The sequence below is a fragment of the Cicer arietinum genome, chromosome 3 (genome assembly GCF_000331145.2).
Source record: "Cicer arietinum cultivar CDC Frontier isolate Library 1 chromosome 3, Cicar.CDCFrontier_v2.0, whole genome shotgun sequence".
Classification (NCBI taxonomy): Eukaryota; Viridiplantae; Streptophyta; class Magnoliopsida; order Fabales; family Fabaceae; genus Cicer; species Cicer arietinum.
In genome coordinates, this window is record NC_021162.2 from 4,857,520 (window position 1) to 4,872,405 (window position 14,886).

At 30.6% G+C, this 14,886-nt stretch overlaps 2 protein-coding genes across 2 annotated transcripts in view; both read right to left on the reverse strand.

The window, feature by feature from the left end:
- Positions 1-4,768: 4,768 nt before the first annotated feature.
- LOC140919631 (uncharacterized) lies at positions 4,769-5,892 on the reverse strand. The gene is made up of 3 exons (XM_073366227.1): positions 5,694-5,892; positions 4,862-5,649; positions 4,769-4,780 (listed from the first exon to the last, which is right to left on the reverse strand). Exons 1-3 carry the CDS (start codon positions 5,890-5,892, stop codon positions 4,769-4,771), a joined length of 999 nt encoding a protein of 332 aa, XP_073222328.1.
- A 2,497-nt stretch (positions 5,893-8,389) lies between these two features.
- Positions 8,390-14,886, reverse strand: part of LOC101503453 (serine carboxypeptidase-like 25) — an 11,307-nt gene continuing 4,810 nt past the window's right edge. The window contains exons 3-9 of the mRNA XM_073366709.1: positions 14,855-14,886; positions 13,015-13,190; positions 12,077-12,361; positions 10,934-11,064; positions 10,729-10,824; positions 9,877-9,982; positions 8,390-8,823 (exon numbers count right to left, since the gene is read on the reverse strand). The exon at positions 14,855-14,886 is cut by the window's right edge and continues 8 nt beyond it. Coding sequence (XP_073222810.1) covers positions 8,674-8,823; positions 9,877-9,982; positions 10,729-10,824; positions 10,934-11,064; positions 12,077-12,361; positions 13,015-13,190; positions 14,855-14,886 — 976 coding nt within the window. The 3' untranslated portion in view covers positions 8,390-8,673. The remainder of the gene's footprint in view (positions 8,824-9,876; positions 9,983-10,728; positions 10,825-10,933; positions 11,065-12,076; positions 12,362-13,014; positions 13,191-14,854) is intronic.

Here is a 14,886-nt window from a genome sequence, read left to right on the forward strand (position 1 = left end):
AATCACATAATGGTACATATAGCCTTTTTGCCTATGACATGATGAGTTGCTTTCATAAAGTCTTGGAAAGCTTTTCAAGATATTGACTATAGGCACATGCTAGTATCATCATTCCTCGTACCTTTCTCTTGTATTTTTGCTACTTTTCTTCAAAGACCTTTCTTTAAACATTTTTAATAGTATTTTGCTTTTATTAAATGAATCAAACAATTCATTCTTTAATACTATTATGCCCTTGTTGAATGAATTCAAATAATTCATTCTTTAATACTATTATGCATTTGTTTAATGAATTCAAATCTGCAAGGATGCAGAACTGCAGTTTCACCAGCTCGTGAGGCCATCCTCGGCATTTTCATACTTAGCATTTAACTCAGAATTTTCTTCTTTTTCCTTAATGAATGATAACCTGTTTTCTTATATAAATACACTCAAAAGCACAGATTAGTCATTAAGCACAATCATAATCTTTTAATTAATTTTGTTATCATTAAAACCAATTGAGAGAGATTTTGTCTCAACAAGATACCCTGATATTGTTCTAGTCTGATGCATACTCGCTTCTCGAAGATTGTCGTATAGGTAAGCAAGCGCAGCAGCACCCCATGCATATCCCCGACATGAGTTAAGGTATCTGAAACATTCAAGGTAGACAACACTCACTGTGAAGGCACTCTTGTCGCTGAACAAGGTGCAACCCACCAAAAATAAATGAAATTCCCTCGCAGCCACATCGCTGATGGTATACGTCAAGCAACCAACTGTACTGAACAGTGGTTGTTCGCGTCAAGTTAAACTCAACATATGCAGCAGCCAGACTCACCCCAAGAAGCTCACCCAACAATTTTGTAGCGTCATTCTTGTTAAATATATTAACGCTGAAGAATGCACCGGTGATGGGTATATGCAGCAGCAAAGAGACATCGTCCAAAATAATGGTCATCTCCCCAATTGGAAGATGAAAGCTGTTGGTGTCGCGATACCATCTCTCGACAAAGACAGAAATTACACCTTTGTCGATCATCTCATAGCTGCATTTTAGCAATGTATATAAACCATAACTTTTAACAAGTTCCTCAACCTCTTGATTTTCAATGACAACTTCTTTTAATTTTTTGCCATTGCTAAAAACCCTTAACTCTCTATGATCCTGAAATAAATTAACCGAACAAATATAAGTTCAAACACATTAAGCAAATATTTAATATTTAATTTGATTCAGAAATTTACCACGTCGTCCCATAGTCGTGTTGCAACATGATCCCCATATGTCCTTAGGACAGACATGTCAACCAGACCACCAGGATATCCGTCATCTGCTTCAGGTTGGGCCTCATCCGCTTGGACCTCTTCAGGTTGGGCCTCATCTGCTTGCACCTGTTCTGGTTGTGCATGTTCTGCTTGTTGATTCCATAATCTTCGCTGTCCACGCAATTCACGCTGAGCACGGTGAGCCCGTGCAGAAGCGGTTGGTCTAACACGACCCTCTCTATCAGTCCCTTGGTCGAGTATAACACGACCCTCTCTATCAGTAAACATTGTCCGCACCATTTCTGCATAAAGAAATCATAATCATTATCAAAACAACATAGCAATATAACATAAAACAGAACAGGGGCAAGCATCAACCCATACGTGAACTGAGTTCACGTATGTGAACTTCATCAACCTACGTGAACTGAGTTCGCGTACGTGAACTCCATCAACCTACGTGAACTGAGTTCGCGTACGTGAACTCCATCAACCTACGTGAACTGAGTTCACGTCTACCTACGTGATCTGAGTTCACGTACATGAACTCCATCAACTTACGTGAACTGAGTTCACGTACACATACGGTTTCTCAGTTCACTTACTTGATTTCACTTCACATATCTGAACTCCATCATTATACATCAAACCCATAAACACAACATCAAACCCAGAACCATTGATGAACATTCAAAACTCATTCATGAACATTCAAAACCCATAGAGTTAAACCCAGAAAACGAAAACACCATTGCTTACTTGATTGAAGATGGTGTTGAAGATTGCTTACTTGATTCAAGAATGTAGATGATTGAAGATGAAGGTATTAGGTTAATAAAGATGAAGATGAAGGTATTAGGTTACTGAAGATGAAGATGATGAAGTTAGAAGATGAAGGTATTAAGTGAATATAGAGGGAATGGTAGTTTGGGTATTTCGGGTTTTAAAAATTGAGGGGTGTGGGAAGTAAATTGAAGGGTGTGGGAAGTAAATTGACGGGTGTGGGAAGCAAAATTGTAAAATTTATATTAGATAGTGGACGAATTGAATGAAAAATTGATACTTGAATCAAATTGTCATCCCTAGACCCAAACAAATTTAGTAATGTGTAGGCAAATTCTTGACACTACAAGAAAACAGACATATACCTACAGAAGCTTATAATGACAAAATTAAAAACTGTAGGTATAGACAATCTATCCCCACAGATAAATTAATTTTTGTTGGTATAGGTGTCTTATACCTTCAGTGACATAAATTTGTCACTAATTGTTATAGTTACACACCTAAATTTGTGGTTATAGACATCAAAATTGAAAAATATATATTTTTTAAAGGAGCCAAAATATTAATTGTTTGTGAAAATAAAATTGTACAAAACTTTCACGATTTAAGTCAAAAAAAAATTTAATGGAGGCAAAATCCAAATTTTTTTAATGCACCCAATTTCAATAGAGCCAAAATCTTAATTTTTTCAAAGGAGGTAAAAAAAATTAAATTGAGATAAAATCCAAAATTTTTCAATGGAGGCAAAAACAAATTTTAATGGAGCCAAAACAAAAATTAATAGAGCCAAAACCTAAATGAGTACCAAGTTCCAACTAAACCCTTTCTTATCAAAACACCTAAAACTCAAAACTGTTGTCTCTTTCACCCAATCTAAGCCCTAATCTGAGCCCCAATCTGAGCCCCAATCGCTGTCTTCTCCTTCTCGCCGTTCTCACTTAAAACGGTCGTTCTCACCATTCTCGCCGTCTATCAACCAGCTGCACTCACCGTCGAACCAGTCGCGCCGTCAAACCAGTCGCGCACTCGCCGTCGAACCGGAGCTGCACTCGCCGTCGAACCAGTCGCGCCGTCGAACCCGAGCTGCACTCACCGTCGTTCTCACCGTTCTCGCACCACTGGTAATTTCTTGAACCACCATTCTGTTCTCGCACCACTGTTTTGAGTTCTGATAAGTGACTGCTGTAGAGACTAGCCTAGAAATGTTTGTATGTATGTATAAATTGAGTTACAGAAAAGTTTGTGATGAATGACATGTGAACAAGCCTTGCTGTTTTAATTTGTTCTAATTACAAAACTCCTAACTAAATTTATGTCAGTTCCATCAATTGGTTCCCAAAAATTGAATTGTTATTCTTGCAAGTTCATAATGGGCATAAGAAAAATGGAAGCCATACATACTAGAATGAATGAATGAATCTTAAAGAGAAATTTTGAATGAAGGATATTAGGCAGAAGGGACATGAGGCAGCTCTTGCTTTGGACATGAGGCAGCTCTTGCTTGGGCTGCTCATGGAAGGCCACCTTACTGAGGATGATAGTTGGCTTGTGTGGATTTGCTGATAATTGATAGAGGTATATATAACTATGAAGAAGAAGAAGAAGATCCTTTGTGGAAGCATGCTTCTTAGTATTATTGATGTATATGGATATGTTTACGCAATACGTTGTACATGTAGTTGACGTTGGGGCAGTTGTACACAGACTTGCGGACTGCGCAATTGAGTACATGGATTGGTTTCGTCGGATTTCTCATCCATATATCATTCGTAGAGAACCAGTCTATCTAGCACCTTTGGTTGCATAACATGCCATTGATGATAATGCTTCAGAAGAAACAACGGTAAATTCATTTAAATTTAATTTATAACTTTATTAAATTAAATAGTCATGGAATTAATTAATGTATTTTTTAATGCAGCGTCGAACAATACAAATTGCAGAGGAGCTTCTTGGTCTACAGCTGGTATTACCTGATGGCATCACACTCGTGAATGAATTAATTTTGATATTGCAATCTCAGAGGGGTGGTGGTAGAGATTAGACTCATGTAGTGCCATATCGCAGGAGACATAGACAGACTTAGGATATCTACTTTGGATATTTATTTTGGATATTTATTTTGGATATTTATTTTGGATATGTATTTTAGATATTTATTCTGGATTTCAGATGTTTTGGATATATTGGATATCTATTTTGGATTTCGACCATATTAATTAAACAATTCAGTTTACAACTTCAACAGTTCATACAATATTATTTGAATAAGAATAAGGAGAGGTATATTGTCAAAAATATTAGTTTTAAGACTTTGTTAATGCTATTTTGATTTTTGAAATAACCTTATATGCATATGTAAATATGACTTGTTCTCATGTAATTGAAGTATTGATTTGTATCATATACCTTTACATTTTAACATTTAATATTTGGCTTTGAAGCTTTATTAATAAAGATATTTGAACTTCTTTTTGAGGTTGTTGCTTTGACCATAATGGTTGATCTTTGTCTTCATCAAAAACTTATAGTTTACATAATTCATACAATATTTTGGATATTCATTATATTTGAATTCAACAATTCAATTTACAATAACTTCATTTATAGTTTCTGGAAATATCTGCAACCAATGTTGCATGCGATCCCTGTAAATAAATTCTCATTGTCGTGCTTCTTCATTGCAATAATTTTTTTACAAATTACTTGTTGGTGGTATAGGGGAATATGACTATAAGTAAACCTGTTAAATTACATAACAATTATAAATCAATAACAATTATAAACTGAATTATCAATAACAATTTAATATGACAATTAATACCTGTACAAAATGACAGTTGTTAAAAAATGCAATAACAATCACACGATGATCTGACATAGATGTTGGTGGTGGACTTCGAAGTAGAAAATATGTTTGCGACTGGTTAAGTGATAATGCGACGACAACCAAGTTAAACTTCGAAACAATCACATATCCCATTTCTGAAAGTGTCATCCAATTATCCTTCAATGCAACTTGCTCAACATACACATTGTGTATAAGTTGTCGAACATAATTTTCTCCATCAAATAGTATCTCGTAATGAGACATGAACTCTTGAAGCTCTATCACACACTGTTGATAGATGAATGCCCAACAATTCTCACTCATTCTAAGTAAAGCTGCAACTGCACGATATCCACAATTATCATCATCACCGACATCAATAATGTCATCTATGAATTTATGAATTTCAACTGACAACCAATCTTTGAAGAGGAGAACTCTTGGTTGTTGAACTTTTCTAATTGATTGTCGAGGTGTGAGATTTTGGACTGATGGTCGAGGTGCGAGCTTTTCTACTTTACTGGTATCTATAGTGCTACATGCATTTGTACCACTACATCGAACACTTGCATCCACATACTCCCACCAAGATGGATCACGCTTGGTTGATTTATCTCTTTTTGATACCTTACTTTTGTCTTTTTTTGATGCACCTTTTGTTTTAACCTTGGCAACCGGTGGAAACGTCGACGTAGTCGATGGATACGCGATCTCTCGTAATTTACCTTTAAGTGAAATTTTGTCAGGTACATCAAGTTCTTCAAACTTTTTCACTATGACATCTATGCAAATCCCACACAAAATGTCATTTCAGTAGATGTAACACCAATAATCTCAAGTAATGGCATTCGATACCTACAAGTCTTGTAAGTGCTATCCATAATCAATATTATGTGAAAATTATTTACAAGAGTGATAGCGTCTGGATGGGCCCAAAATATGTCCTTCAACTCATCTGAACTCTCTACCTTCCTATATCTATAAACGTATTTGTCGTGTTCCATCAATGTCAAAAGATGTTGCATTTCTGTTCTATTACCTCTAAGTGATGAACGATATGCTTCACGTGCATTGTAAACTTGTTTTATTATCGTCAAACTTTCAACGTTATGATCCCTCAATGTCATTAAAATGTTTTTTGGTTTTACAAAGTTCTTTGGCATATCACCAAGTACATTTTTCTCATCTTGAGACAATCGGCCTAAGAAAGAGTGATCGGTCAGTTTTTTTGGCCAATTTGTGGTTATGGAGACCACATATTACATGCAAATACCATCCATGATCAACATCGTGTTCCTCTCAATCTAAATGGACAATCACATTTTCTAGTCCAAGTACTTCTCGTAAGATTAGGATTCTTCCAAGGTCTATATTGACCACTTCTTTCACAACCAAGAATTAATTTTGTCTTTGTTCTTGGTTGTGCTGTCGTAGTTTCAGAATTAAAAATCACAACAACAATTCCATTTTCCCTTCCAACATTTCTAGCCCATTTTAATAATTCATCTCGTGTATCAAACATCATGCCGGTGGTAAACACATCAGTCAAATCAATCATAACAAGTTCAACTCCGTCATTCATAGCGTCAAAATTAGGTTCCACATCATCACACATTTCTTCAAAATCAGGATCCAAATCATCATACATTTCTTCAAAATCAGGTTCCAAACCTTCATACATTGCGTCACTGTTGTCCCCCCCTTCATTCATTTAACTACATCCAATAAATTACATAAATATAACAACATAAAAATTCTTAACTCCTAAACACAATAAACAAAAACAAAAACAAAAACAAAAAATTCAAATTTTATCACCTTTACGTGAACTGAGAAAACGTAAGTGTACGTGAACTCAGTTCACGTATCACATACGTGAATTGAATTCAAGTGAACATACGTGAACTCAGTTCACGTATGACTGAGCTTCTACAAATTTTCATCCTATACGTGAATTCAATTCACATGTATGCTACGTGAACTCAGTTCACGTACACCTACGTTATCTCAGTTCATAATATGAATTTTAAAACTCCATTGATGTACGCAAACTTAATTGACGTACGTTTACGTAAACCTAATTCACGTAGAATCAAAATTTTCATAATTTCATCAAGTACGTAAATTCGGTTCACGTAGACGTACATGAACTAAGTTCACGTACGAAACCCAGATTTGGAAAAAAAATATCAGCTATAAAACACAACAAAATACATACCTAGTTGATTTGAATCACTATAATGATGAAGATGTTCAAAATGATTAAAGATTATTGAACATGAAATGTATCAAAATGATTGAAGAATATTGAAGAAGATTGAAGTTGGTAGGTAATGAAGATGAAGATGATGAAGATAGAAAATGAGTGGTTAAGTGAATATAGAGGAAAGGGTAGTTTGGGTATTTTGGATTTAAAAAAAAATTGAGGGGTGTGGAAAGAAAATTGTAAATTTTAATGGATTGAATCTAATCTATCCATTTAAAAATATGGATGGATCCGATCCATCCAACTTTTTTTCAAAATCCAATAGTTCACATATTTCATTTACTAAAATTAAATGGACTATATTTGTTGGGTAAGTATTAAAGTTTAATTGTTTTAAGTTTATTTGTTTCCTTCTCCTACACCCAATCTCATTTGGGTAAATATCAATTTTCAATTAAGCTCGTAAAGTTTGAAGCCCTTATTGTGATTGTGTTACTTACTTCCTTTCAGTTGGCGAGTAAATCTAAAGCAGCCACCTTCAAAAAATCTTTTGTAGCAAAAACTCTACCTATGTCCATGTCTCTTACCCAAAGTTCTCACAACACTATCCAGTATGATTAGTACAGTCACTCCACTAAAAACGTTACAATAAATATTCAGTTTAATTATGGTTTTAGTTATTTTATTTGCATTAATTCATAAAATTACTTATTCTATTTTAAAATTCAAAAATTTTGATTACTCTATCCGATTTTGAAACTAAAAAAATGATAATATGATAAATTTAATTTTAATTACAGTTTTAATCGTTCTATTTTTATCGATTCACAAAATAAATATTTCTATTTCAAAATTTGATAATTTTAGTCAATCATTCTAATTTATAACTAAAAAATTATAATGTGACAAATTAATAAAATAGAGAAACGAACATGTGACAATATTGCCTCCTTTCGTATGGTTCTTGTGTATTTAGAAATGTAATATTTTTTTTATAATACTTTTCATTTTTATTATTCTTTATTCTTCTAATTTTATTAATTTCTTTCTCATAATATTAATAAAGAATAATTTCTTAAAGTAACTCATAATTTCTCTTTTACATACAAAATTAATTAAATTGTTTAATTTGTATCAAATTGCAAATGCATTGACCCGAATACATCTAGAACCACAATCAACATCATGCTTTTGGAACAATTTAATTTGGACCCCACATCATGAACTATTCTAGTTGTGATTGTTTGTGAAATCAGAAATGTCAATTCAAAATCTATGCTAGAGTTATAAAATATCAAATTTTTAACATTTACCCATAATACCAAATGAGGAAAGTATATATATATGAGTAGAAAAACATTTTCACAATTTAGAAGAGACTATTGCTTTTTGACTCCACCAACCCTTCTAGCTAGTTAATTTGTTGACAACTAAAAATGGCATAAAAGTTTGGTTCAGAACAATAAGTAATAATACAACAGAAATTAATTAATTAATTAATTAATTAGGACCTATTAATTGGACTTTCCTCTTAACTCCTTTTTTTCATTCTTTCCTTTTTTTTCCCCCCACATTTTCCAATTAACCTCTTCTTGTTTTCCTATTTTAGGACTTTTGGAAGAGGCTTTCCTGCAAGGAATGATTTGAATAATTGAAGGGCAGCTCTAGGCTTGAACAGTGGGACTTCATGACCTGCCCCTCTCACTGTTGCAAATGTTAGCCCTTCATACACCTCTGTCCATCCTCCAACCTACACACAAAAAACAAACAATTCCTTTAATGTGTGTATATGTAAAAATTCAATTGAATTCATTTGTATACTTTTAAGATGTAAAATAAATGTTCCATTTATATAATTTAGGTTTAACTCTAAGCTACTAGCTCAACTTGGTGGTAAATGTTTGATATTGTAACATTAAATTATAATAGTTTAAAGATGAACAATTTGGTATCTTAAACTTTTGTTGAAAAAAATACCAAATATTTAATCATTCAATGTAATATAAATTTTTTTTATATTTTATTATTTTGCATATTAGATAATTATTTATTTAATCAATTATATATTAAATTTTTATTTTTTAATATACCGTGATGAGTTGAACTATTCTATTAAATTCAATAAAAAATTTATTGTTTAACTATTTAATCGTTGTTTCATTATCTCATAACACATTTAATAATTATTCTTTATATATAGATATGGTAGAATTTTTATTTATGATATTTGATTAATTTTTTAAAATACAATATTATATTGATTTTATCTTTGGATACCGAAACCCAACAAAACTTAAAGGTCATAAAGAATTTACCTTCAATTCATATACAATCATATAATAATCATTAATATAAGTTTAATTAATAATAATTTTGTCTGTCTGAAGAAAAAAAATCATTTATATAAAATGTTCACTTAAATCCACATCAAGTGCTACACTTTTTTTTCCGACAAAGTGATACATTGTCTATTAAATCTACTAATTAATTATCCTTAAATCTTAATACATCTATTAAATCCAACTAAATATTATATAGTTCGTTGGAAATTTTTAATGATAATTATATCATCTCATTTATAAAAAAAAAATCTATTGATTGAATACTTTTTGATAAAATATTTTAATTTTACTAGAAAAATAAAATTAACGATGAAAAAAGAAATTTCTTTTTAATTTTCTCTTCCATAAATTTAGTATCAAATTGAAAAAAAATCAATTTTTTTCTCACTAAATTTTCTTCACTAATTTGTTTTTTTGAGGATACGGTAGGTAGAGGATGAGCAATATTAAATTGCACTCACCTGATTTTTGACATACCAAGGATACCATGGTATTTTAGTTGCCAACTTAAGTTGTGCAAGGGCATATCTTGTTGCTGTAACTGGAACCACTGAGTCTACATCCCCACTGAATTAACACAAGTGCCAAACATAATTAATTAAATAATATGAAAATATGAATTTCATCATATACACTACTAACTAGTAACTAAAACAATACTTGACTAGCTAGTTACTACCATCTTCTTTATCATTTTTCACATTAGAAAAAATGAATTTCTTACAAAAATTAGAGATAGTTATGTTTGGTAAGTTAAAAATAGCAGATTAATGACACAATAGATAATAACAAATGAGTTTAAAACGAAAACGTGATAAGCTAGCTAATTGTAGATAGCAGATAAATTATCAAGTTGAATTTGAAGTATTCGATAAAATTAACAGTTGAATTAATTAACAAGTATAAAATGACATGAAATGATATTATTAGTTAATTTTACATTTTTTCAATTAATATAATGAAAGTAAATATAAGACAAAATATTAAATTTTATAAATTTAAACGCCATTTAAAATAACATATAAAAAATCCTATAAACTTGTGAAATATAAACTTAAGCTCGTGAGAAAATGATTATTATTAAACAAATATCTTTTGGTCATACGAACATACGATGTAAGCCGTAAGATTCAACATAAAAAATGAAATAAATCTCAAACTTGTTTAACTCTTACACTAAGAAACAGAGTTTGCGACATAATTAGAAACATAGTTTATATTTTTCATTTTTTATTTTGCCCCATTAATTTTATTTTTTCTAGTAGATACTAAAGATACAAAAGAGGAAATTACATAAGCATTTGAAAACCAACCTGAACACCCAAACTCTGACTCCATGAGCTATCAACTCTCTATAAATTGGAAGAACAGATACATCTGTATCATTCCAATTTCTATTCAAAACTTCACTGCATCAAATGAAAAGCAACTTAATTAATTATCAACCAATCTTTAATTTGTTAAATAAATTACCACTCTATATATAATAACCTAAACTTTGTGACATTAAAAGCTCACCTGCAAGCAGTCCACTTATAAGAAATGCCTGTTGTGTTAGCATGAAGTGCTTTTTGAACATCTGGCCTATTGTAGTAAACCTCTGCATACTTTTCCGTACATGGATCATAACCAGCCAATTTCTTAAAAGCCTAATTAAGAATTAAACAAAATTTATTTCCATGAGACAAATTAATCTATACAATAAGACCACTTTATTCAAAATTAATGTGGCATATATTACTTATGCTTTGATAATACGAGTACTCAATTCATCTCATATTAAATAGTACTATAGTTTAAGATTTAAGAGATTCATTCATTACATCTATTTTGAAGGTAAAATGTATATTTGACTAAAATTTACTTATTGTATTGCACGACTAATCTGAAGTAAAATATAAGTAAAAATAGTATTTAAAAAGTTGGTGTATTTAGTTAAAAATTAAGACATAAATTTTTTAGATATTTTTTTGTTTATATTTCATTCAAGAGTAATAGTAACTAATATTAATATAAGATAGATAAGATACAAATGAATAATGATAAGATGAGTAGTGTGAACAATAGTCTCTTTGTCATCCTATTTTCAACATTCACTCTCTTAATGGGTGAAATATCTAATGGGTCCCACCATTTTAAAAATAGTTTCCACATATAGTAGTGGGACTAACATGCATTTCACTCAATAAGACACTTAGTGTTGAAAAGAGAGTGACGAAAAGAGTGTTTCTATCTCGACTCATGATATTATTTCTTAGACTTAGATTCCCTGCAATAGTAATATCTAGCAGTTATACATAATAATCAATATCAATTGTTGATTTATGATCAGATGCTTTACATTAAATATTCACTAAAACGATTACGAAAATTAATTAGAAACGTCAAAAGGTTAAACTGAGAATCTATTTCAAATATCTTTAATTGTTTTAGCATTTTTATACTCTTTGCATTGCAAAATGAGAATCTTTGAGAAAATTAATTAATAATAAAACTAATAATCCTTAAACTAAGAGTACTATCAGGTTAGTTATTGAGTGAACTAATTCAAATTCCGAGAATTAATGAGTTTTTAAATTCAAATTAAAAAAACTAACATATGAGATAGAGAAATAAAAAAACATATGAAAGAGAAGACAAAATATGAGAAAGAGAAATTACCAAATTGGGCAGGTGGGGCAAGCGAATGGCGTGGCGAGTACTGGACAAACTACCATCAGAATTGTTACATGGAGGAGCATAGATATTGTACTGATCAATGTTACCAAATTCTTGATCCATGGCATAACTATATAGAGACTCACATTCATCGGATTCCTTTTGATGATGAAAATCACAAGTGCTAATGAGTTGTCTATATGTTTGATCGGAGATCATAGCATGGCTCCACCAGTACGTCACTGTGCCCAAATTATCATAATAGTTGTCCGTCACTGCATTCCCAACCTACATTTACCATAAGCTACGTCACCATCATGGTAGTATATATATGAGTTTACTTTTGATAAATACACCAAAAATTATGTCATGTTCTACTTTAGGAGGAGCCAAAATAAATTCTAGATATGTAATATTGATTTTTGACATATTTGAGTTATATCATAATACAAATAATTTTGTCTCAAAAATTAATTATCATTTAATGTTATAATTTGTGATATTTGAAATCAAACGTGAATTTTATAATAAAATTTAGGCTAAATATCATCTGTGGTCCCTTAACTTAATTTCAGTTACAGTTTAGTCCTTTATCCCTAACAACGTCAAATAAAGTATGAAAATATGAGTTTAATTTATTTGAAGATTTGCGTTACAAATTTGATGAAATTTGTGTTATATTGAGTTTATTTTGAATAATTTTTGTAAAAAAAAAAAAGATAATATTTTTGACATTTTAAAACATAAAATATCTAATTGTCACTTAAAATTAAAATAAAAGACCAAATCATAAAGAAAAAAAAAGATAAAGGAGTAAAACGTTAACTGAAATTAAGTTAAGGAACAACGGGTGGTATTGAGTCTAAAATTTATTATTCAAACTTAATTTTACTTAAATATATTTAAACAAAAATCATTTTAAATAGAGTGTATATATTTACCATTATTCCCTTGAGATTGATGAGTTGCTTGGCTTTTATGTTGTAGGTCATGATTTCTTTAGCTAATTGAGGGACATAATGTCCTGCGTAGCTCTCTCCTGTAATATAAAGTTCCCGATTCTTATAACGTGGGAATCTATCTAGCCACTGGATTATAAATTCAAGAGAGTCCTTCGCTGAACAACACATAAACAAATTATTAATACATACCATTAGAAAACTAACTTTATGGACTTGTATATGCAAAAATAAATAAGTGGTTAATCAGTTTTAATCATAAACAAATTAGTTTAGAAAAATTTAAATTCTAACTGAAATAATCTTCAATTCAATTTTAGTTATCTCATAGTCGGAACTCCCAATTACCAGAATCTATTTCTCTTAAAAATTGTTGTGTTGAGAGAAAAAATATGAAAAGATGAAATTGAAGACATTTTTACTTTTGCTTGTAGTATTTTATTTATTTTTATTCCGTATATTTGAACAAAATTGTTGTTTTAGTTGTCAACATGAACTAAAAACACAGTTAGTTTTTATGTATTTTAGGGAGACCAAAATGAATAAATTTTTTAGAAAGACTAAAGTAGAACGGTGGTTGAGTCAATAAAGTTAGAATATATAGATGTAATAATTAAATTAATTTTTTTCTTCAGAAGTGGTAAAAATCATTATAAATAATTTACATAACGGTGAAGTTTCATATTTAAATCCAAAACAAAATATTTAATTTAATAATATCGATATTTTTTAATTGAATTATATTTAAGGACCTAACAATTAACCATTAATTGGCATAATAGTTTACACTTTCAAAAACAAATTAAGCTCATGTGAGTTGAATTAATCATAAAAACTCCCTAATCCATCTAGATAATACTACATAAAATAATATATCACATCATTTAAATTATCTCAAATCTCGTCATTTTATCTGAAAAGATTTGATCGGGCACCAAAATTGTCATACACGTAGCAGAAGTTTCAATTATGATATTTTTGTACCTATGCGAGTGCTACAAGTACAATATGTGTGGCTAGTGTGCACTTACAGCCAGTGCTGGTATGGTCACTACATAAATTATTATGTGAAGAACTTAGGACCACCAAAGCATTGGTCCATCTTTGTCACTTTTCAATATATTGGCAATTAAGTTTAGGAAATTAGGACTCACATCAACTAATAATCATAATAGTGTTAGAAGTAGTTATTAAAATTAGTGAACGTAGTCAATTGATGTTGATTTAGATTAGGTGAAATGTCACTTTACACCGGCACAAACATATTAATGGTATATAAAATTAAATTCTAATATTAAATTTGAAATTTAGATTATTTGATTTTAATTAGACGATCAAAATGTTTATGACTATATAGATAAATTATTTTGTCTTAATTACAATTTTGATTCTTCTATTTTAACTGAATCACGAAAATAGTCTTCCATTTTATTTCTCTTCAATTTTGGTCTCTCGAAACAGAATTTTTGACCAAAATTTGATAAAGTGTCATTTTTGTTCGCTTATTTAAGTCATAACATGTCTCAAGATCTTGTAATGCAATAATTGTAGACCAAATTTTAGATCAAAATTCTGTTTGAGATACCAAAACTAGATAGAAATAAAATAGATAAACTATTTTCGTCATTCAACTAAAATATGAGACCAAAACTACAATTAAGTCTATTCTTTTTTCTTCAATCATATCAAATAACAATCACATATTATCATTTCTAAGGCCTACAAAAAATTCATCAATGTTTCCTACTTTGAAATTAATTCACTTTTATGAACCTTGAATTATGGTGGTAATCAATATGAAATGGAGTGTGGTGGGTCTTACCAGTGCGACGGTCGCCGGTGTCAAGGAGATCG

Coding starts and splice junctions, on each gene's coding strand:
- LOC140919631 (XM_073366227.1), bottom strand. CDS start 5,892: ATGCAACATCTTTTGACATTGATGGAACACGACAAATACGTTTATAGA. Junction 5,650..5,693: donor GCCATTACTTGAGATTATTG/GTGTTACATCTA, acceptor GGATTTGCATAG/ATGTCATAGTGAAAAAGTTT.